The sequence below is a fragment of the Peromyscus maniculatus genome, chromosome 9 (genome assembly GCF_049852395.1).
Source record: "Peromyscus maniculatus bairdii isolate BWxNUB_F1_BW_parent chromosome 9, HU_Pman_BW_mat_3.1, whole genome shotgun sequence".
NCBI classification, from domain to species: Eukaryota; Metazoa; Chordata; class Mammalia; order Rodentia; family Cricetidae; genus Peromyscus; species Peromyscus maniculatus.
The window spans coordinates 36,966,542-36,991,794 of record NC_134860.1 but is presented as its reverse complement, the minus strand read 5'-3'; the positions used below and the strand labels follow the sequence as shown (position 1 = coordinate 36,991,794).

General features: G+C 43.7%; 1 protein-coding gene across 23 annotated transcripts in view; it reads right to left on the bottom strand.

Moving 5' to 3' along the window:
* Nucleotides 1–25,253, bottom strand: part of Kcnma1 (potassium calcium-activated channel subfamily M alpha 1) — a 710,535-nt gene that overhangs the window by 336,483 nt on the left and 348,799 nt on the right. For all 23 annotated transcript variants that reach the window (XM_076544645.1, XM_076544646.1, XM_076544629.1 and 20 more), the window contains exon 3: nucleotides 14,975–15,036. In XM_076544645.1, coding sequence (XP_076400760.1) covers nucleotides 14,975–15,036 — 62 coding nt within the window. The remainder of the gene's footprint in view (nucleotides 1–14,974; nucleotides 15,037–25,253) is intronic.

Sequence of the window (25,253 nt, the reverse complement as noted above, 5' to 3'; positions counted from 1 at the left end):
TTATGAATTCTGGGATTCCTCCCAGTGAATTATTAATTCTGAAATTAGTCTGGGGCATGCCCCACTAATTTGGAGTTGAGGTGAAAGCTGAGAATAGTCTTGGGCTACTAACTCTACCCCTGCTTCTACATTAGGTAATTCTACCCAATAGCTTTGGACCCAATGCTAGCTAGCATGCCTGTCTCTTTCCCGCAAAGGCTCCCTTAATACCTGTCAGCCCAGAAGGCATATGCACTTATACAGACTCCAAGCTAGTGTTTCCCAAGCTACTTGTTAGCCAATCCCATGGACAGAAATGTTTTACAATACAAATCAGAACACAGGGTCTATGAATCTATTTCCCCAACTAAAGCAAAGGTACATAAGGTCATCCCACAGTCCTGGCTGGATATGGATCTTACCTGGCCCAGGCTCATTTTGTGAACCAGCTACATATTTTGAGACCCGTGGCTCTTACGAGCCATGCATTTAGGAGCCTAGTAGTGAATCCCATAATTGATCATTGACCACCGTCTAATACATTTCACTTCGTTTCTAAGTTTTAGCATTTTTATACCTTTCCTGACTAAGACCAGTTGAAATCTCCAAAACAAACCTTTAAAAGACAATCATAGTGGCATCTAATGTCCTGAGCTACCTTAATGCTTAGTCCTGTGATGAGAGCTTTCCATGCATCATGTGATTTTTTTTACCCCCACGAACTATCACACAGTTGCTATTATTTCTATCCCTCATCACCATAGTCACCCCATTTTGCAAAGGAAAAAAGCTTATATCTTTTTTTGTAAGGTTAACTAGTTTTTTCAAGGACACACAATCATAAAGCAGGAGAACGGAATTACAGCAGTAAAGAGCTCAATCTCTCAGTTAACCCACTAGGCATCTTTTACATCCATCTCACTTCGGCACTGGGCCTCCCAGCATAGCTCCTAGCCCTTCAGTGGTGAGAGGCACTGAGAGCCGATGGGAACGCACAACCTGGCCCCACCAGTCCAAAGAGGAAGAGCCTGGAAAACCAGGAGCCAGGCTGCCTGACCTGCCAGTATACAGCTCTCTCAGGCCTGCCTGTCACGGTTCCATGCCCTCATCCCAGAGGAGTCTTCTTCTTCCAGAACACTGGTCACCCCTGCCTGCTTCCTACTGCCTCTCCTTCCCCACACCAATTAAACTGTCACAGTTGGCTGGCTTGGAGACAGGTGAGGATAGGGAGGAATCTGGAAGAGGCGGGGAATTCAGGGAAGAGTGGTCCTCTCACCACCCCAGCTGCTCTTCTGTTTTCTGTCAAATTGGTCTGAAGCCTGGTGGATGAACCAACAGGGGTCCCCAGTGACTTCCCCAACCCAGCTCTGCCTCCATTAGGGTGGTCAGTGGATACAGCCAGATGGAGACATAGCAGCTGTTTGTATCTGTTTCAACCCAATGGTGCCTGGATCCTGGTATAGCACGTGGGTCTCAGGTGACTTGACCAACTGCTAATTGCTTGCACCCCCCAAATCACAGCCGAAGGAGGATCTTTTCCTTTAATAGCAGGTAGAAGCTCACAAACAGGAAAGAAGCAGAAAGCAAAGAACTCTCAGATCTGTCCAAAAAGAGACACTCTTCATCATGGCTCTTCTTTTCTGTGGGATCTAAAGTCACAGGGAAAGCTAGGAAATCCGGGGCCTTCCTTACTTCATTTTATGAACACTGCCTCTTCATGGCCAAGATCCCAATGTGTTAGGGTACAAGAGCAAAGAGAATAACACATGGACCACAGGAGAAACAGGGGTTCCCAACTGACTGCTATTCAACCTTTAAAGACTCTGTGTATCTCCAGGACCTTTATGGTGGAAGAAACTGCAGTGAACTAGCAAAAGAACCAGGCCAATAGAACAGAAGCCCTTGGTATGGGATCCATGGACCAGTGTTAGGGTCCTTGGCAAATAAAGATTTCTGTAGTGTCTATCCAATTCTCAAAGAAGGGTGTACTTGACCCACAAGCCATCTACACGATTAGCTATCCACATTGCCTTCTATGTTTTCACTCACTGTAGTGCGGACTGCTGCTCACTCATGCCTCCTCCAAGCTGGTGTAGTACCTGCGTGCACACAGATGCACGGCCTCCTTTCCTACTTCCCCAGCCTCATCCATGTCCTGTAACAGATTGTGTTTGAAGTCCCCAACAGGCTGAAAGGCTGTCTGGTACATGTCTCAATTATTGATGTAGCTCTTTCCAGAACTTGCTTGATTATTCTTGCCCATGCGATTATGGAGAGGGCACGGTCCTTAATGCACTCCTGGCTCACGTCCCCCTGCTGCTAGAGGAAAAGCACAGGTGGAGGTTCCTAATTGCATCCACAGTGTTCTCACCTTTCTCTGCATCTGATCTCTGCAGTTTCTCGGGATATCACTATCAAGTGTATCTCAAAAGGGGCTTCAGGTTTTCTCAGCATTTTCTGGCCTGGGGTGATGGTTGAGGTTATAGAGAGCCATCAGCTATTGCTCTATCATGGTGTGGGCTCAGAACACAGGACAGAGTGTTCTCATGAAGGGTAAGTTGGATCCTAACATTAAATGTCCTGCCTACAGTTTCTTCCTGTGTGTGATGACAGGTGAAAGAAAGCTTGGGAGTTTCCCATGCAGACACCAACCTGATGAGACAGCCCTGTGGAAATCAGAGGTGGCATAAGATGACCATCTTTTTCCTAGCTCTGAAATATCTGAGTCCTGGGCTCCATGCTCAAACAAAGCCCGTTGCTACGCTAACCCAAAGTGCCAAGTTTCCATGCAAAACCCAAAAGTTCAGTGACTAAGTGCAGCCTGCACGGCGATCTGGGGAGACAGGCCCAGACACACTTCCATGGCTTTTGAAGGGATGACAGCTTAAGAACTCACAGGAAACATTAGGCTGATGAAAACTGTGGTCATGATTTATCTATGCCAATTTGTACTGTCTATTTATTTTGTTAGAAATTAAGCCAAGCTTTGTATAAAGTGGTCATTTAGCAAAATAAGTCAGAAAAGTCTCCAATAATCATTGACACTTACATATTTAGTATTATCGAGTGTGTTCTGGTCAAGATAATCCACTAGCAGAATGGACAGATTTGGGCTTCTCATAAAGAATTTGACAATTGAAGGGGGTTGTGCTCGCTTCCATTTATGTCCTGGAAAATACTCCCTTGTGACTTAGCAACTATGTTTAAAAAGCTCTTGCAGTCCTTAAACAAACAGAGGAGTATGTTTATGGGGTTCTAAAGACGTTATTTTTCAAAGATGACGTAGCTTTGGGGCTTTACAGTAAGTCGTGGCTGATTTATTACTGTGGCATACAGTACTTGCTTAGGGAAAATTGGGAATTCAATTAAGCCATGTTTGAAAGCGTGTTTTATGAGAAATAACCCCTGGGCACATACAGACCAAAGTTTCTCCACCTTGGAGGGAGAAGGGGCCCTTTTTGGAGGAATGGAGGAGCAATAGTTAAGAACATTTCCTGGCACCCCTGGAGCTGAGCTAATTCAAGAAGAGAAAGAGAGTTTGGAGTAGAGACTGAAAACAAAATCTGGCCTGCAGAAGTGTTTTGCTTGGCTTTCTGGGCACTTTGAAAGTTTTATGGCAGTGGTCAGTAATTTAAAATTGGAGATACAATTTGTAAGGCCAGCTTTTTCTCTTCCCTTTGAAGCATCACAAGATCTGACCACATGAGTCTATTTCTGCTTTTGGAAACAATAAGCAGCAGTTAGGTCTACTTTAGACAACTCCCCAAATTCCAGCACCTCATGTTCCTCACCAGAGCCACCCCACCCATTTCTAACAGGTCCTAATAATGGTCTATATAGCTTGAAAACATCTAATGAAGACATCTCATGACAGCATAGACTTCTTACGATGATTAATCTCTATGTCAACTTGATGGGGACTAGAATCACCTCTGGAAATGGTGTCAAGCATTATCTAGGTTAAGTTAATTGAAGTAGAAAGTGGGACCATTACTTTGGTTGGGCACCAAGAAAATGGAAAAAGAAGTCAAGCCCTTACATCCACAGCTCTCTGCTTCTTGATTATGGATGTGATGTGATCAACTGCTTCAAGCTCCTGCTGCTTCCCTGCCGTGATGGACTGTACCATGAAACTGTGAGCTGAAATAAACCCTTTCTCCCTTGAGTCGCTTTTTTCGGGGTATTTTATTGCCATGGAGGAGGGGGAGAAAGGAAGACATCACTTAATCTAGGAAGATTAATTTTCATATACAAAGATTGAAAAGCACACACTTGACAAAAATCAGCAGAGAAACGGGATTATGGGGTTTTCTTAAAATTTGGATGCATACACCAAGCCACTGATTTTGAATGTTGGGTTGTTGCAGTCAGCATGCTATAAAGTCAAGTCACAAGACAAAGCTGGAACTAGAACACTTGCTTTATCTTATCTGTAATAACTATAGACATTGGAATGAGTATGACATAGGATATCTGTCTCAGAGAATGTTTGCTTAACCATGGAAACTTCTAGAAGGGTGGGAAGGACAAGGTGGAGAAAACACAGCCAACTTTTCCATCAGGCATGGTAGGCACATACTTCTAAAGACCAATAATACATCCTAATAGTCATTTCCTTAAAACCAGATAGAAAAAATAACACCAAGTAATAAGTAATTAAAATACTGATAATTAATACAACTCAGATTGATTACACTGTTGACTTATATCAAGGTAACTATAAAATGTAACTTTTATGTTCTTTATGTAAAAGGGGACTCCAAAAGATAGAGTCCTGGAGAATCACTAGAAGACATTGGACAAATACTTGAACAAATGCCATGGTGTGGATGTGGAGGTCAGAGGATAACTAATGGGAGTTGTTTCTCTCTTTCCACCATGTACATCCTGGGAATCAAGTTCAGGTCATCAAGCTTGGTGGCAAGCACCTTTACCTGCTGAACCACATCAACAGTCTTCTTCTGTTTTTTGAGAAAGTCTCATGTAGCCTAGGCTGTTCTGGAATTTACTGTGTAGTTGAGGCTGGTCTTGAACTCTTGTTTTCTTGCCTCTACCTTCCAAGGACTGGGATTACAGCCATGCAACACCATTGCCTAGATAAGGCCTTCTCAACCACTGCTCTTTGAGGCTGATTCAAGACAGGGTTTTGCTTCATTTACTGATAATAAAAATCATGAGGCCAATGTGCAGACCATAGTTAGAGTTTCCTCTTAGGGATTATTGGAGGAGCTTCTGTCCCCTCAGTCAAAATCTCCCTGAGAGTCAAATATCCCATTGTAAGGGGTGGTCTTTCAGCTCATTAGCCTTCAGTAGTTAGTGTTAGTGGAGTAGTAGTTGAGAATATATTGCCTGGTAAAATCTCTTTGTTAGTTTGTTTTGATCCTTTTGAATCCTGGACTGCCTAACCCATAAAAAATACATACAATTTAAACATCATGATGAGAAACACATGGACTTACCCATGGTATTCAAAATTTCCCAATGCCAAACATGGTTGGCACTCAGTAGATTGATTGTTGTATGTGTTTAAGATCACAGGTTCATAGATCCCAGTCTGTCTGGTACTGTAATGAGTCTGGGGGCCAATACCCCCATGCTCTACTCCTCCTCCTCTAGATTTACACAATATTTGCCCTAATATGTGCACAAGTGCATGAGTATACACAAGCACACACAGGCCTACCTCCTCAAATTTTTGAACAACGACATAGGCATCAAAAAGTCCCAAGGTCATTCTTAACTGCAAAAGATTCTATTTTTAAATCACAAATGACTCATCATTGACCAGGGTCTTCCCAAAGTGACAATTTGTCATGCTGTCAGGACAGAGGACAAGGGGTAAAAGAGAGAGGTCACATGTTCTGCAGCTCATAAATTCCAAGATGAAGCTGTAACAGCTGCTGCCACCTAGTGTCACCCTGGCTGGCCATGCCGTCATGAGCACTGGCCTTCTGTTTGGATTCCAACAATCCAAGCCAGTGTTTCTCTCCAGCTGGCCCCCACCTTGGCCTTCAGCTGTCTTTCAATGTATGTCTGCTGTGACTTTGGGGACAGCACTAGGGCCAAGATAGGACTTGGGGAGAAGACCCAGAAGCTCAAGTTAATTACAGAAGACATGGGTAAGTCTGGAGCCTAAAGGGGGATGTGTTCCTTTATCTGTCCTCAAACCAAATCATCTCTTAAGAAGTTGCCAAAGTGCTAAGAGGGTGCCAGGTCATCCACAGCAGCATTCCTTTTACATTCTGCAGAGTGGGGAGAAGGGCAGAAAACATTCATTCTAACCTTGAAGGGTGGAGTAAATGTGGATTTATAAGCATAGTTAGGAGATAGTATTTTTACAGGGAAAACAAACTAGCCATTGGGCACAGTGTTCTCAAAAGTAATGCCTTGCAAATGCCAAACAGGCAAAGCCAACAGACCCAGCCTTGTCAACTTTCCACAACACAGCTGAACGTTTATGTCTCCATGACTTTGAAATGGGGGAAGGCAAAACAAATTGGCCCCCAGTGTTCTTGTGTCTGGGTTTAATATTTTCCACCTGGGATTATCTCTGCTTTCTCCTGGCCTGAAGTCGGCACTGTGATGAAGGCCCAAGTCTAGAGTTGGCACAAAAAGTCAATATGCTTTGCTTTGCAGTAGGCAGTAAATCATGAGACATCTTTGCTGGTGACTTAAATGTTTTAGGAAGGACCCAAAAGATCAGGGAGAAAGGGGCTTGAGTTTTCAGAGCTCTAATTTCATACTGTAGCACTCTCCCTGCCTGGACTGGTGACCTTGAGCAGATTATTTAACCTCTAGTCACCTCTGGAAGGTAGGAGGAGAAACTTGGAGAGACAAATAAACTAAATCTAATGTTAGAAAACCAAAGAATAGACTTTGTTCCCTAAATCTACCCACATGGAAGTAAAAACATGTAAAGAACTTGTCTCCATCCCTCTGCATCTTCTCCACCTAACTTTCTACCAGGTTTATCCCTGATTAAAAGACAACATGCTGAGGTACAGGTACCAAGTGACTTTTAAGATGAGACATCATATGTTCCTTGTATGAAGAACTGGATTAAGGAGTCCCATGAATACCAAAATCCATGCACCTTCAAGTTGCTTATTTTTAACAATGGGGCATTTGCATGTAACTTAGATACATCTTTCCATATACTTTACATCATCTCTAGATTATATAGAATACTTAATACCATGTAAATGTTGTATTAGTAGTAGCTGTTTTATAGGGAATAATGATAAGAAAATGCATTTGTGTATGTTCTGTAAAAATAAGGTCCCCCTTTCAAACTATTTTCAATCCACAGTTGGGTGAATCTTCATATACAATGGGCTAACTCTATTCCCAACTTGTCTTTACTATAAGTCCTGAAAGGTCTATCTCATTCATTTCTCCCACTCATAACAGAGTCCCTTGTAGTTTTGAATAAACTCTCCGAGGTCTGCTCATTCTCTTGACACATGCAGATGCCATCTCACATGGTTCCCATGGGCCCACTTGCACAGTGAGGGATGAATGGGGACACACAGACTGCCTCAGCACTATGGAAGGTGGATGGAGGAACCCTTGAGAAACAAAGTCAACCCACTGTTATATATCCAAAGAGACCCTGTGCCCTAAATCCACCCACATGGAAGCAGACACGTAAAGACGGTGTCTCCGTCTGTCTGTATCCTCTCTACCTCTCTTTGCTCCCAAGTTTATCCCCATGAATGAAATAATGGCAACATAGAAAACTTGATGTAGAAAGGTTGGTTCAGTGCTCCTTACACACCACAGAAGTTAAACCACCACAGAATTCAAAGGTTCTATGAGAGGCTAGATTCTGGAAGGGGAGGAAGACTCTCATTGGGAGCTATTTAAGGCATCTACCCTGAAGGCGGCCCCTCTTCTCATCTTCTCAGAGCCTCAGCTCCTCCACCATCTGACGCTCTATTCTTCCAACAGCTGCCGGCTCTCCTGTTGTGTTCCCCCTCACAGATGTGCAACGCTCTTCTGAACACCCTGCCCTTGAACTTTTCCTACCCATAATTTTCCAAACCAAAGCCTGGCAATAAAAATGTCACAGAGGGATGGCGAAAATTGTGGGGGGAGTACTTTTAAAAAGAGGAGAAGAAAGAGATGCTTAGCATGCATGGTGATTTGTGTTGACTTCTTCAAAAAAGGTTAAGTGCATGCCATGCCTTCTCAAATAGAGCAAGAAGGTGGAATGCAGGAGCTAATTATCCAGAACACTACCTAGAATGACTCTGATCCATTAAAGGAAGGAAAAATTAAGATATGCCCAGGCACTTCCTCCTTATGCTCTGGCTACCCAGCTGGTCATGTTGAAAGGCTACATAATGGTGAGAGGGAAAACTGCTATTGATCACTCTTGCATTTAACAAGGAAACTCATGGCCTATGCTGTCCCTACATTCCTTCCCGCCAAGCAGTTTGTCAAGAGGTTGGGCTTATTGGAGGCACCAAGTCAACACCTGTGCATGATGATTTCGAACAAAAGTAACTAAGGAAGAAGGCTATTTTATACCATCTTAAGACCTCCCTACAAAACTTTCAGGGGGCCAACTCTTTCTACACTCTACTCATTTAATACTACTAACTTTCTATATATGTGAATCTCATGCAACATAATGCAAAACTGTAAAAGAGTAAACCCTGTAACTCCTCAAAGGATGAAAGGATGTATTCAACCAGAGTACCAGCAATGTAGATGTATGAGGGGGTGAGAACCCTTCCTTGGAAGGATTCCTCTGGTTATGAGGAACCTTGAGAAACAACCATCATCTTCCCTGTGACCATAGCAGCTGTAGAGGGATGGCTGGTGACAGGGCTCTCCTCCTAAGCACTATCCACTGTAGACTTGGCTCTCAGGATGAGAATGGGGATATGGAAGGCAAAAGGAAGAAGGCAGAGGACTGGGCTGAGCAACATGAGGCAGCTCCAATCCTTGCAACATCTGCACCACACTGTTTCTCTAACTCCAATCTGGACGTCCACTCCTTCACACTTGCCAGCGACGGTAGGGTAGGGGGAGTTGGTGGGGCTTTAGAAGGAGATCCTGGTCCCACTACTTGTTAGTTATGTGGCTTGAAGCCAATTTTGGAGTTCCAGATTTCTAATCAGTAAAGTGAGAATGATAACACTCCATCTAGGGTGTTATTATAAGTCATAGAAATTATATGTGATGTGCTTAGCACTCTAATTCACACATAGTACAACCATGAGGTCCAAATTCTCTCCAGTCTTTTGTTATTTTTAAAATTTGTGTGTGTGTGTGTGTGTGTGTGTGTATTTAACATGCATATGTCTGGGTGGGTGTATGCATGCAGACGTGTGTACGTGCACACGTGTGACATGAATGTGGAGACCACAGGTTGAAATAAGGTCTGTTCCTCGGTTGCTTTCCTTACTTTATGAGATAGAATTAGTCATTAAACTTGGTACTCACAAATATGGCTAGGGGAGTGAGGGACCCACTATCTCACTTACCCCTTAGCGCTAAGTCTACAGACACATGGAACTTCACTCAGTTTTAGATTGGTGCTGGTGATTGAACTCAGGACCTCATGCTTCTGTGGCAAGCATTTTACTGACTGAGCGGTCTCCCCACCCTGATTCTTCCCTTTAGAAAGGAAATGTATCAGATGACAGAGAAGAAATCAGGATGTCTATGAAGGACAGTGGCAGGTAAAACTGTAAAATAACTAACAGGTTGGGCTGAAGTATCTTCATTATAATAACAGTGTTGGGTTTCTGGAGACTGTGGAAACAATCTGGTGGGTTTATATTGGAAATTTATATATAATTATTTGTAACCATACCTAACCATAAGCACTGTTACTACCTGGAAAGTATTTAAGGCTTTCACACTGAAGCTGTGAGTGAATGAATGACTTACTGAATGACTATAAAGTAAACAAATAAGTGAAATTAACGAAGACCGAGAAGAGGCCATTCTCTGGCAATGGAGCACTTGGATAGGATGTGCTACAAAACCCGTGCTGTGGTCCTCCCCTCCTCATGTCCACCTCACTCAAATAGCAGGGCTTAAACCAGAAGCCAAGAGCAAAAGCTGGCAAAGCCAGCAGGCATCCCCAACTGTGCACTGGCCATTTTGGTGCGGCTCCAGTCATTAAGGAAGATTTTAACAATGCATAACCTTTCTGCTTCACTCTGCTAACAGCAGGTGGTATGCCTTTCAGAACTGAGGCTGCTTTGAAGTCGCCAGTGAGCAGGAATGACCTTCCTTTCCAGTATATGCAGCATTAAATATTCATAATCCACGCAACTGAAGCATAAGAAGGAGCAGCATTTAAGCATGAATCAAAGGAATAACTATCTCCCCACATGTGAGTCATCCTTTCCCAGAATGCCATTGGAAAAATGCAAATGCACAGAGTTTTGAGAGCTGCTGTTTCTTCCAACTTTCTCTTAAAACCATGGAAGCAGTAAAGACTGCTGCCTTCTGCCCTCCATGGCGCCTTCCCCTCAGGATGACATTATGAGGTCTCCCCACCCCTGTCTGGTGACAAGGAGAGGAATGGACAAGCAACAGTGACATTAACACTCATAGGGCAATGAGGGACACATCTGACTTAGCTGTACAATTTAAAAAATTATTTAGTGTGTGCATATGTGTATGTGCATATATGTTTTGTATGATGTGTGTGTAAGTATGGACATATATGTGCCACAGTAGAAGTGTGAGGGTCAGAAGAAAACTCTCAGGAACATGTTCTCACCTTCAATTATGTTGAGGCTGAGTTTCTCCTGTCTGGTGCTGTGCTACATACTCTGGGCCAATTGGCTCATGTACTTCTAGAAGATTCTCTTTGTCTCTACCCCTCATCTCACCACAAGAGTTCTAGTTTTACAGAACCACATCATCACATCCACCATTTTAATGTGGGGTCCAGGGATTAAATTCCAGTTGTCAGGCTTATGTAGCAGATGCCTTTTGTTAGCCAAGACATTTCTCTGGCCCTTAAGTATACATCTTTAAAAGTCTTTGCTTTATAGAAATCGGAGTGCATAGGAGAAAGAGTACATGCAGAGTCACTAGGGAGAGGTGAGAGTTAGGAAGTGGGGAATTTGGAGAACATGGACCTTGCAAGGATGAAGGCATGGATATTCCATCCATCCTAACCAAGTCTTGCTGTAACACCCTCTTTGTTTGAATATTTCCAGTGTCTTCCAGTGGGATGATGGAACACCATCTGAACCCATTTTTAATGTGATTCTCTTCATCTGTTGGCTTCAGGCCAGTATTTCTTAGCTAGACAGTGATCACTGCAAATGATCTAAATGACACTTCCCATAGAGATCAAATGAGGGAAATAAAGATCCAAAGGAGGAATTCTCAAACACATCACTGAAAAAGACCCACCCGGGGATCTGTCTGTCTTGGACTAAGGACTGAAATTTGAGTGAAGATGTGTGGAAATACTACAATCAAGTGAATTTTGAAAGGTGAGGAAGATTACCATTACAATTGCTCCTGCCAATTACAGCGTTAACCTTAACTGAGTTGCCTTTCTGCTGACTTGTTGAGGCAGAATAAGCATCTGCTCTGCTTGCCCACATGCACAGTCTAGCTCAGCCCCTCTGAAAACGGCTGGCCATGTCCATCCCTGGGACCTGTTTCATATGCTCATCTGCATCCTTTGAAGTTTTCTTTTTAAATCGTTTAAATATTTTCTACATGTGTGGCAATATGCACATGTGGCACACGTGCAAGCAGAGATGAGAAGAGAGAGTCAGGTGTCCTGCTTTGTCACAGTCCAACTTATTCCTGTAAAGCAGGGTCTCTCACCAAGTCCAGAGCTAAGATGGCGGGGGAGCAAGCCCCCATGATCCTCCTGTCTCCACCCCCTAATGCTCTAGAGTTACAGGCACACAGGACCATGCCCAGCTTTTCAGGAATGTTTTGGTGATGTGAGCTCAGGTTTTCATGCTTGCTCGGGAGATGCTCTTACCCACTGGGTCATCGCCACACTCCCTCTCTGCATTTTTCAAAGGGCCAGGTGTGAAAAGTTTTGCATCTTAATTTTCTGTAACTGGGAGATTTCCAATCTACCAAGTGGGTGAAGACAGCCATAGCTAAGTGTAATGAGAGAATCAACTTTGCAACCATCGCAGTCCAGATAGCATGACTCCTGATTTATTTATTTGCAGAGGGTTAGCACGAATACAAATTCACCTCAAGAATACCAGGTATTTTTTTCCCCCAGGGTAATGTCTTGGTATAATTTTTCAGAGAAATTTAAACTTCTTTCTAAGATGGTCAGCCAAGTCATTTTTATTAAGTCAGTAGTTGTTTAGCATGAAGAAGATAGGCTTCAAGAATTTGCCTTCTCCTTTCCCATGTTCATTCCATTTGTAGTTTATATGTCAACAGAGTTTCATCTCATCTCATTCACTAAACTTGATTACAGTTTGATTAATGGATTGCACATGGTGTTCTGACTATGACCCTCTAGACCAGTGGTTCTCAACCTTCCTAATGCTGCAACCATTTTAATATAGTTCCCCATGTTATGGTGATCCCCAACCATAAAGTTTTCATTGCTAAAGCATAACTAATTTTGCCACTGCTATGAATCATAATGTAAATATCTAATATGCAGATAATCTTAGGCGACCCTGGTGAGTGGGTTATTTGATCCCAAAGGGGTCATGACCCACAGATTGAGAACCATGTCTCTAGACTTATCACAAAGGTAACACTATAGATTTTACTTTATTTTGTCTCCTTAAATTGATCATGCCCGATGGATCTCCCTGAAAAGATGGATTCTCTGTGTAGGCTACTTATTGGCTTCTCTACAAGTTGGAGTCTTAGGCTATGGTCTCGGAGCCAGATGAAGAAGTAGAGCTGAAAAGTAGAATTACATATGTAGCAACAGGTATTCTGCTAAACAAAGTCTGTATTAACAAACCACACAGTTTGCTTAGTTTAGGAAGGAGGAAAGGCTGGCGCCATGGTACGTCTTGGCCAGCCCCCATGGAGAATGAAGACAGTCTTATATCTAAGATTACTGGTATTTTTGCTGGGAAAAGTGAATTTGAACTGAAGGTCAGCCTTGGTACAGACTCTTGCATGACCCTAAAGGACACAGAATCAGCTTCAGCAAGGCTTAGCAGAGTCAGAACCAACCCCAAAGGACTGGAGGCTAGCAAGGCGCCAGTGAAGAGTATCAACTTAGGAGACCAGCATGCTTTGCCATCCTCTACCAAGGAAGACCAGACTCTATAAAGCCTAAGATTGCCTCCTATTAGACATGATTTAAAAAAAAAAAGACACCATCCAAATCCATCTACCAGCAACATTTTATTTCCATAACATACAAAGGGGCAGAAAGGGAGACAAAGGAAAGGGAAGCACGGCCGAGGCATCTGTCCTTTCAGCAGGATAGCTACACTCACCTTCACGTAAGTGTGTGCTCTCTCTGGGGCACACAGATTACATTCCAAACCTCTTTCCTAAACCCCAGCACAGGCGTTGGTAGGGTATGTACCCCATGACCCCTGGAGAGAGATTGGAGAGAGATGACCAACGGCTTGAGAGTTCCAGTTCACTTCAAATGTGGTCCAGAATGTCTGAGTAAATACGAAAAGAGGCCTTACCTTCACACACAAGACAACTGGAGTCTTCCAGACTGAATTATACTCTTCTTTTTCTTGACTGGGGATTTCAGATGAAGAGAACATGCACAATCTTGTCCCCTGAAGATGTCTAAAGGACTCATGGCTCAAGATGGGTGAGGGCAAAGCCTTGTGTCTGAGGTGGGCTGACTGACTTCTAAAGGCCTCATGCTTGGCCGATTCCAGACATGGATGAGTAGACATGTTTCTTTTATCTTCCTTGATGTGACAGTTTGGCCTCTGGAGCCAAACACACAAAATCCCCTGGCTGGTGACCAGATAGCTCTAGGAAACTCAGAATTTAGGTGTGCATGAAATTGCCACCATACCGTAGGAAAAAGAGCATTAAGCTCAGAATTTAGGCATAGCTGAATCTGATCCAAGAGAAACACAAGGCAGGTATCCTAGGATCAATGTGTAGGATCCACCCAGGATTAGTATTAGAGGAATGCAAACCACTCTCCAAGTAGACAATGAGGACAGCAAGCTCAGAGCTCTTTTCCTTGCCTAGAGCTGTCAAGTTTGTGTCCCAACAGAAAAGCAAATCCATCCCCAGATCTGTGTGCTTCAGATGCTGTCATCTTTGAGATTGCAGTAGGATAGCTGGAACGAGTGATACAACCAGTAGTGGTACCCACAGAACTTAAGGGTAGCCATGGTAACTGGTCCTTCAGCTTCCCAGCAGGTCTTCACCATCTGTGAACCATGCTTACTCTGGACCACCAGACCACTAAACTGCCAAAGGGTCTGCATGAGCACTGCTCTCCACAAGTTCTCAGACAGCCATAGACCTCTACATCTGGGAGTCCTCATGGACAGTCTTGTCCCATTTCCTTACTTGTATAAGTGAAGAAACACAGTGACCATTGCTTCAGCTACATAGTCTGTTGGCAGATGAAATTCTAGAATGGAGTTTTCGAATCTATCCTCCAATATGACCTAACCCTGGATGATAAAAAGATCTGATGACTGTGGCCAGAATGGCTCAAACTCATCTCTTGGACTCTATCACCCCTCCCAGAGGATGCACATTCCCATTACAACCTTCTTAACTTCTTGGCATCTTCAGCACAAATACTCCATCAGGAAACAGCTCCTTACAAATAAATACCCAACAAGGCTTGGTTCCCCATGCCTCTCCCTCCCATACCAAGAGAATCAACACAGCCTTCCTTCCAAGAGAATTGTTTCCCCATTCAGAAATGCAGCACACAGCAGCCTTGCCTTCCTCCAAGCCTTCAGCACTCAGGAGACTCTTGCAAAGGCTAGTGTTAAGTAAGTACATCAATGTAAGGGGTCACAAGCGCCCTAGAAAAATGGGCAAGACAACATATATGCATACTCACTTTGAGGAGTCTATGAAGTATATTACAAGGGCACCGATGCTGAGAGCGAAGACTAACACAACCTGCAAAAGAAGATAAGCATTCCATTACTTAAGGGCTGAGACCAGAACGTTTGCGTTTCTGATTGGCAGCCAAAACTGAATGAAGCACAGGGCCTTCTACCTCCAGGGACCTGCTTCCATATCTCCTGTGCTCACTGCCCTGTGACAATCCAGAAGACGGCTCTTCACTCAGCAGTGGGAGCAACCTTGCTCCTTGCCAATAGGGGTCAGGGCAGACTTTTCCATGTCATGTCCTTGGATTTCTTTTTTAATCTGGCCCTGTCACCTCAAGGACCAGCTTCTCTACAATTGAAGTCAATAAACTTCAAGGGGAACAAGCGAGTACAAAGACTTGGGAGGAGATAGTCTTTCATCCTTTATCTACCGTAGGACTTAAAGGGAATGATCGTTTCTAACAGCTTTGTTGAGCTATAAAATACATCCATTTTGAGCATATAATTCCTTAATGACTTTTGGGAAATTTACCAACCTATGTGACACCACTGTGATCCAGTTTCAGAACATTTTTTATCATCTCAATAAGATCTTTCTTGCTTGTGAAATTAATAATCCCTGTTCTATCCTCTAGTCCCACACAGTCACTAATCTGCTTTCTGGCTCTATATGAGAAATATCCATTTGAAAAGCACACATTTCCTACTACAGATGTCCCTTTGAGTGTGTGTGTAGATAATCAGTTATGTGTATACAAATACATACTTCTATATAGATATAAATTTTCTCAATTCTGTATGTGCTTATAATTTTTCTCAAATATTTAGGGAAACCATTTAGGTGCACAAAAACCAATTAGATCATATATCTGACCAGTTAGTCATATGACAGTCTCTAGGCTGTTTTGCACTCACTCAAAATCAATCACCATGAATATAAAAGACGGCTTTGGCATCTTCTTCAACATGCACCTGCCACATAAAAGTCCACTGAATGGACACGAAGCAGATTAGGCTGCTACTGACACTCTGTCCTTCACTCAATGTTCCAATGTGTTTATTTCATCTTCCACAGAAGAGACAATTACTGCAAATAAAAGATGGCCCCAGTAAAACAGATGCTAACAGCCAACAATTAAGGCTGAGATCAAAAATGAAACATCATCACCACACACACAATGCCTGTCTGATGCTCAAACCCTGCCCTTTAGATATACTCAAATCCTAAAGAGACTGCAGGGAAGATCCTTAGAAATGCCAGTCTCCCCAAGATCCACGTGCAAAAAGCTGGCTGGCATGAGATGATGGACAGATGCTAACTCCAATTTCTGCAAAGACTAGGCATGATCAGGCTGTGGTGCATCTCTCTCTCTCTCTCTCTCTCTCTCTCTCTCTCTCTCTCTCTCTCTGTATGTGTGTGTGTGTCTGTGTCTGTGTCTGTGTCTGTGTGTGCATGTGCTCGAGTTTGTGTAAGAGGGAATCACATGGGCCTGTGTTGTTCTGTATATGCTAATGTGGTTGATAATGCAACGTGCATGTAACACTCATTTAAAACACTGCAAAAAACGGCATGGAACCACAGGAGAGCAATAACCAGCTGGCTACACACTGTGGAAAATAGCTGGGCCCAATACAAGGAACACACAGTGTTCTCAACAACTGCTAGCATTTCTTTCTGAAAAGAAGTGGTTAGAGTACTACACAACTGGGTCTATTTCTCTCTTCCGCTTTGCTTTTCAAATCAATGCTCCCATGGCCTGCACAGCAGCTCCCACAACCTATCTGCAACCACCAGCTACCAATGGGTTCACTCTTGGCTGGCCTGCCTGTGTTTTGCCTCATCACATGGGTTCATTCACAGCCTGTTTGCAAAGGTATACAGGAAACAAACACATAAGCAGGTCTCTGCTTTTTATCCAACAACAAATGGCATCAGATTAATTTGGAGCTGTGCTGCTATTTCTGAGCCAGAAGCAGTTAGATGCTGGCCCTGACCTCATTCACAGGAAGCCGCAAAGGGAAGGGGCATGGTCCTAACAGAGGGGAGGGAACTCTTCATTCATAAACAGGCAACTGGGCACAGATCCCTGTCCATTTAGCTCCATGTGTGTATGAATGTTGAGCTTTATCAGGGCTCACTGGACAATCCTATGTCACCAACTGCTATATATTATGAATGGAAAGTCAAAAGTCCTTGCAAAGGGCACTTCATTCTGTGAGAAGTTAGTCTCAACACTCCCGTGAAAGCATGTTTTCCCAGCAGCAGGATGGCCAGAGTAACTGACACTAATTTGTCCCAGCAGCGTCCACTTGGGAATAATGTGTCACTTATTTAAGCAAATCAGTCAATGACAAGAGTCTGTAATATACCCTGCTGTCCTCTTAAAACTCAAACAGCAGGATTCTCAAAGAGGGTAAGAGCAAAAGAAACATGGGAGGGATATGACCCCCAACAGCAATTCTGCTGACTGGACCTAGGCTTGGATTCTGAGTCCTGCCAGAAGGCTTTCTCTCAGGGAGATTGGGGAATCCAGATTATTCCACCCACCAGGAGCCACTATCACCTACCTACATGCAAAAACTAAAATAACAGTGCTTCTCAGTAGGAAGGTAAACTGTGCATGTAAACTTTATACTTACTAATGTGTCTTGCTACCATGTCGGGCTTGATTACCCTGTCAGCCTAGACTCGGGTCATGCAGAAACATGGCCATGAACTTGAGAGTCTCAGAGACTTGCTGCTTGGCTCTCTCAAAGTCACCTGAACAGAAAGCATGGCTTGCCTACTCTCTCCAGCTTTCTAACAAACAACCACCTTTTTTTTTAAGAGAAAAAATGGCCAGTGAGTAAAGACACTTGCTACAGAGCAAGCCTAGAAAACCCACTGAAAGTAGCCGAAGGGAACCCATTCCACACAGCTCTCCTCTACCGTCTAAGTCTGTGCTGTGGTGTATATGCCCATACACACACATCATGCACAGCACAGAATGCTGAACAAGTCCTATGGGTTGCATAATAGTAGTCGATTGTCCAGTGGAGGTACAGAGAATGTAGGCTAAAGCTACTGAAGGTATATTGTCAATCAAGTGATAGAGGAGGAGTGAGAGGAGAGTGGGGACGTCATGGGTTCTTGTCTCAGTGTCTCTTTGTTCTCTAAGTAGCAGTTCTTTACGCAAGTTAGGGCTGTTCTCATATTGCTCCAGGGTAGCACAGAGCCACTGAAGATCCTTCCGCATGCTTCTATAGCCCCATTGATAAGGAGGACGGAAGTCCATGGGCTAGGGAAAGATGGCACTAAATAAATCACAATACCCTCCCTGGCAGACAGCAAAATGGAAGTGCTCTCCAGCAGCTAAGTCACAGGATACCTTTTCAAATGACCAGCCACTCCCATACAAGGGCCTGTCTGTGGTCAGTAGTATGATCTAAAAGATCCTTTGCTCTTTGCCTGGCGTAACACATGGTCTGCTAGCTGTGAACAGTCTGTATAGCTCCTCTATCTCCTGTAGAGCAGTACTCATCTCACCACCTTGGGTACCTTGGACAGTACTCAAGGCTCTGCTCTCAGACTAACTGCAAACACCCTTAGAAGCCACTTTTAGTGTAAAGCACTCATGCCTGGCTTAGATCTGCTGGGAAATGGAAAGCAAGATGCGAGCCTGGCACTTCCGCTTCCATTTTGTGTGCATGCTTTGGCTGAATGTACAGAGGTAAATTATTTGTCCTTAACCTTTTGTCTTGAGTCACCTCAAATTCCAGGAGAAGCTAGTGCTGTCAAGACAGGCTGCCCCCCAGGAAAGGACAATTATCCATGAGGATGAAGCTGAGTCCTAGAACACATACAGGTAATCATTTTGCTGAAACCAGATAGGTCCCAAAGGCAGCAGCGGGAACAGTTACTGAACAGATCAGGGTCTCAGCAGACCACTTTGTAGGTCTACCTGGCAGGACAGGAGCTGAGAAAAAGATGGAACAGTGACAGGAAGTCTGTCCTTTGACCAGGACTGCCCATCTCTTGCCCCTAAGCCTAAACCCCACATCAGTATCACTAAGACAGACATGGTATCAACTGGACCATTTTATCCATGTCTCTTTCCAACCTGGCCACATTGAGTACATTTCCTTCCTCTGGTGTTCAGTATTACTTGTGACTTTAACTGGGGAAGGATGGTTAAGCTTGCCTTCTTGGGGCTTCTAGAGTCCAGACTTACACCATGAAAAAATTCCACTTACAATACCAAACACGGAGTCTATTTCCAGAGTGCCAGATCCATTTTAAAAAAGAAAGGAAAGGAAAGCAACTTGATAAGTGTCATTGGAACAATGGAATGTGAGTCATCTGTTTTCTAAACCTGAAATGAAACATGACTAGTGTTTGCACCAAAGAATGCCAGGAACACACACAGTGTGTGAAAACAACACACACACACCAAGTCTATCCTCTTTATCATGAGGAGTCTAGACACAAACAGAGATGAATGCAAGAAAGATTGGCAGCCATCTTCCTGGATGGAAACCCCAGCAGGCAATGGAGATCATTCAAATGCCTGGGGCCTGGGGAATGTCATAAAAATGAGAAACAGTATGGCTAAACACAGCACATTCTCCTCAATTACTGAAGCTCTTAGGGGTAGGCAAATTCAGTGAAGTTGAGGCAGGCAGATAGGACACAGAGGGAGGGCCAGAAAGCTATAGAGCAAAGACTGCAAAATTAGCATATAAAAAGAACAAATTGGCAAAGGGGAAGGCTGGGAGGAAATTTGGTGAGGCCAACAAACAGGTGCAAAGGTAAGGCATGTCAGTGATCTGAAAGTGACCCATGGGTCACTTGAATATTCAACAGTCCAACCTTGGGTGGAGACTTAAGATGCCAATGAGACCTTAGACACATGAGGTTATATGTAAAACTACACATAACAGAGCATATACAGAAAAGCCAATGTGCAAATGATCCCAAGTGCCTGTATTGTGTGATATGAAAGCTCAAATCTTTTATACAGCATGGCTGTTTAAGTTATGAATTCTCTTTGATCTAACCCACTTCCTCCCTTGAAGTGGATTCTTCTTCTTCTTCTTCTTCTTCTTCTTCTTCTTCTTCTTCTTCTTCTTCTTCTTCTTCTTCTTCTTCTTCTTCTTCTTCTTCTTCTTCCTCTTCTTCTGCTGCTGCTGCTGCCTTTTTTTTTTTTTTTTTTTGGTTTTTCGAGACAGGGTTTCTCGGTTTCTCTGTGTAGTTTTGGTGCCTGTCCTAAATCTTGCTCTGTAAACCAGACTGGCCTTGAACTCATGGAGATCTGCCTGGCTCTGCCTCCCAAGTGCTGGGACTAAAGGTGTATGACACCACCACCTGGCAGTGGGTTGGTTCTTAATAAATTCTCTCATTCTGCTTGCTACCATCTATGTGTCTCTGTCTGGTTCTTTGTTCAGAGACACAAGAAACTGGCCCCTCCCTAGAGCAGTTTGAACCAGAAGACTGAGTCAAAAGATGAGGCTCTGCAGAGATGTCCCAAAACTTCATCCCAGTTGTCAGGATTGTAACCATCCTGGTAGGATAGATTTTTTATATATATAATATAATATATATTATATAAAAATTATATATAATATAATATATAATATATAACTATGTAATTATATATTATATATAATTTTATAATTAATTTAATTTTATATATCAGCCACGGATTCCCCTGTCCTCCTTCCTCCTTCCTCCTACCCCTCAGTCTTCCCCCAAAATCCACCCCCCCATTCCCACCTCCTCCAAGGCAAGGTCTCCCCTGAGGAGTCAGCCCAGCCTGGTAGATTCAGTTGAGGCAGGTCCAGTCCTCTCTTCCCTTCACCAAGGCTGAGCAAAATGTCTCAGCATAGGCTCTAGGTCCCAAAGAGCCGGCTCACGCACCAAAGACAGGTTCTGGTCCCACTGCCTGGGGGCCTCTTGAACTGTTTAGGTAGGATAGATTCTAAGACACACTTCAGTTCTCAGACAACTAAGACAATGGACCCTTTAGGAATTAGCAATTACCTAGGAAGAAAGACTGGGGTCTTGGTACCAACCAGACTGGTAGCTTGCCTCAGGAAAGAGCATGCACACAGTTCTGAGAACCTGTCAGAACTCCTTGCAGGACAAATTGGAGCCGGACACTGATGGGTCAATGACAGGCAGGACCACACTGGACCAGGGTACCTCTTTCCTTCTATTTATCCCTACTCCTCACACCAGAACTTTGAAGATGAACTGGGGAGGAAGGGATGGTGTATCTCTAAATCTGTTTGTTCCTCCTCCTAATGTGGTTACATCAAACACACCTCTTTTCTCCAATTATCACTATTACTTCCCTCTCTTCTTGGCCTACTGAGGAGAGGTACGAGCCTGCCTTGTTAAGGCTTCCAGGGCACTGGGCTTTGATCCTGACAACTCCAGGAACAGCCTGAGCCACATGCTTTCAATGGTCACAGGAGAATAATGGGCCTTCAGAGGTGGACCTGGAGCTAAAGCTTGGGGGAGTCATATCCCTGGGGAGTTTTCCTTAAAAAGCAGAGTCTCCTTTTAGGATATCTCAGCAGTCATAGGCACTTACTGCCAAATCTGACAACCCCAGTCTGATCCATGGAACCCCCAAGGTAGAAAGAGAGAAGGGGATTTCCTGCCAGTTCTGACCTCCACAGGCATGCTGAGGTACAGGTGTCAGTATACTGAACAACTACAAAACAAAACAAAGAGCAAGAGTAACCTTGTTCCCCCTGGTAACAGAGAATCTCAAAACAAAGAAAGGGGAGCTGTTCCCCTCCATTTAGGTTTGGCTCATCTCAAGAGTCTGTGGCCAAGAGTGGGTGTTCCCGAATTCAAGCCATTAGGGGAAACCACTTAGCTCAAGTCAGAGATTAATTTACAAATGTCACCTTAGCAATTAGCCCATTAGAACATATGTATGAAGCCTGCAGGCTCTGAGAATCTGCTAGGCGTGCTCCGCAAAGTCCAGAGAGGAGGAGGAATGAATTCTTCCCTAAGCAGGCTTTTGTACATTCTCCTCAGCTCACAGCAGAACAAATGACCCTAATTAATGATGCTACAAGTTCAATGTTGAATCCGGCTACTGGCAGCAGGGACTTTTCTGGGAAAAAGGACAGTTTTCCGTATACAATGCTGAAGGCATATAGCCTTTTTTTTTAATTGAGCTATAATTCATATATAATAAAATTAACTGTGTACAGAAAAATAAATAGATGGGTAATTTCTCAAGGCAAAACAATTTGGGGACAGTTTGTTTCTTAGAGTGGAGATGCATTCCAACATCTAAATTGCAATGTTGGGCCCAGGGAATTTAATAACCTCGATGAACATTTCTTGAACTCTGATGCACAAGACTCAGAGTAAAAGACAGGGAAACATGAGGGCAAAATAGCCAAGTCAGGCTGGCCTCTGCCCTCCACAAGCATGAGCAAGAGATCCAGAAGCTGAAATGAATCAGAAGTCCCGTGAGTTTAAGAAATATCCTACACATGAACAGATTCCTTGAGAGGAACAAGCATAGAGGTATTGCTACTTCCATACCACTCCCCATAAATGGTAGAGGAAGAGAGAAGGAAGGTGAAAAACTCGAGAGAAACAAAGAACATTCCTGATGTTCCAGGTGGGCCTGTGCTAGAGGGGACAGATTCCAGGTATGAAGTATGACGGCATGTGGCAAGAAGGGGTCTCACTGAGCAGCATGGATGTAGGTAGCACCTAGCATGGCATTTCACCTCCCTAGGAGTCAGTTTTCCAGACTGTGAAATGCCAGGACTGGGAGAGAAGTTTGTTAGCAGAAGATCTTGGGACATCACAGACCACAGTGAGTAGATAAGAATCTTCATCTCAAAAAGGAAATACTCTTGCATGCCATCTGTATAACCCTTGTGCATAACAAGCATGCAGTGTGATAACTACCATGCCTATCACGTCTGTGTCCAGGGGTCTTCTCTTGTCGAATCACATGCATGGACTCCATGAGTGCTCTGATTCACAGTATATGTTTTCAGCACCCAAATCGATGGCTCATGCAGCATGTGAGCTCCCCAAGCTAATGCAAAATATAAAGGAATGGAGGGGTCATAGATCAGGTCCTCCCCAGGTCCAGCCTTCAGCTCTGCCATCGTTATAAAGAACAAGTCAGGGTCTGTTCTAACCTCTTCCTCTTAAGCTTCTTGGAGTCTGAAAAAGCCTGTAGATTTTCTGTACATTTTAACCTCAGAATGTCAGTCTGCATATCAGTGGTTTTTGTTGTTGTTGTTTTGTTTTGTTTTATTTTTAAGGGGAAAAGGGTGGGGGTGTTTTAATTACAAATCTGTCAAGTACAGTAATGTTTTTCCATTCCTAAATCTTCAGTGATTCTCCTAAGTGGGTATAGTATTAGCACCCAAAAAGGCACTTTTGTGAGCAGAATTTTAAAAGATTTATAGAGCATAGGAGGACAGGTATTTTGACCAGGCCATTTAAACAGCCAAAGGTCCCTTAAATTTCCCACCTGATTGTCTGACACACTGCACTTGAGTTATAGATGGGTACAAACAAACATGATATAAATTAATTCAGTGGAAATCCAAACTCCAAAGAAAGATGAAAAGAGAAATGTGTTCAAGAAGAAAGCAAGTGTGGGGGGGGGTGATGAGAGGAGGGGAGGGCGGGGAGGGAGGGGAGGGAGGGAAGGGAGGGGAGGGAGGGGAGGGAGGGGAGGCTGTGCTGGGATGTATTGTGTAAGAGAAGAGTGAAGGAGGAGGAAGAAGGAGAGAGACAGACAGACAGACAGTGAAACAGTGCCTTTGTGGAGTCATCATACTTAGAATGCACAGTACCTCAGAGTTGGGAGCACAACTGTGGTTTATTCACAGACAGGTAAGGTTTAGGTGTAAGATTCACTTTTCTCAGTGGTGTTTAGTGCTGGTACTAGAACCCCAGGCCTTGAGCATGCTAAACACACACGCCACTACCAAACTATATCCTTGGTCCCAAATACATAAAGTAGCCCAGCCGAAGTGACTAGGATTTTATGGGCATTTTACAGGCATCTATGGGAATCTAACAATCCCCAAATGCAATCCTATGAAGCTATAATGATCTGGAATATTAGGACACAGAGAAGGGACCTCCACCAATAGCTTCCAATTATAACTCTAGTATGGAACAACAACAAAAAAAAATCTCTGGCTGAATTGAGGCATTGAAAACTCTGGCCCATTTCTTCCTCTGGCTCTCAGACTCCTTCCCTCTCTAGACTTTAATTGCTGTGGACATTCCGTTCTTGTCATTTGCCATTTGCTTCCTCTACCCCTTCCTACCACAGGGCCTTTGCACATCCTGTTCCAGCCTTCTGGAAGTGCGACTTCTCATAGGCTGCCTAGCCATCAGCAATCAATTCCACAGTCATTTCCTGCCTATTGGATGTAAGAAGTTACCTGTAAGTACAGACTTCGTAGCAGTCTGCACTACCATGGTGACGTGTTTCTTTACTGTCTGTTGGTCAGTGTGTCTCCCCTACGCTGGACTGCAAGTGCTCTGATGGCAGAGTGCATGTCATGTGTTGACAAGAACTCAACCGCATCGTCTCTCCGTGCTCATTAAATAGATGCGTACTTAGAAAACGGATGGGGAGCACATCTGGAGATTAAACACCATGAAAACAAAACAGCGGAAGAGCTTGAATGAGACTCTAGAATGTGAAACCTTGGCTAGAGTGAGATGTGGCTCCAGGTGACACAGGACCCAGGGACTAGAGAGTGGAAATGAAGTCAACCCTAGTGGAGGCGGGGTCAAAGGTGCAGTGTCCATGCCCAAGAACCATGTCCACAGTTGGGAAGCTGAGGTCAAGAAGAGAGAGGAGAGGGAGGCGCCATCCCAGAACAGCAAGAAGGAGGGAGGGAGGTACCCATCAGGAAACAGACATCGAGAGGATTTAGTTGGATGACAGAATCCTCAAGAGAAGAGGTTTTAAGTAAGCCTGGAAGGCAGAACATTCACTGGTCCCTCAGATACAAAGAGACAAGCCAGGTCCAGAGACAGAGGAAAGAGATATTATGTATCCTGGAAAAAAACAAATTCAACCACCGTGGTGGGCACACAGTACATTAAATGGAGACACAGAGAATTAAAACTTGGATGAAAACTAGTAATCTGTGAACACAAGACACAAAGACACAAATAGCACAAACATCATGTATATGTAATACATGAATACACCAATGTAGGTGTATATAACACATACACACATATGAATACTGCCAGGTTCTTAGAGATAAACTGACACATCACTA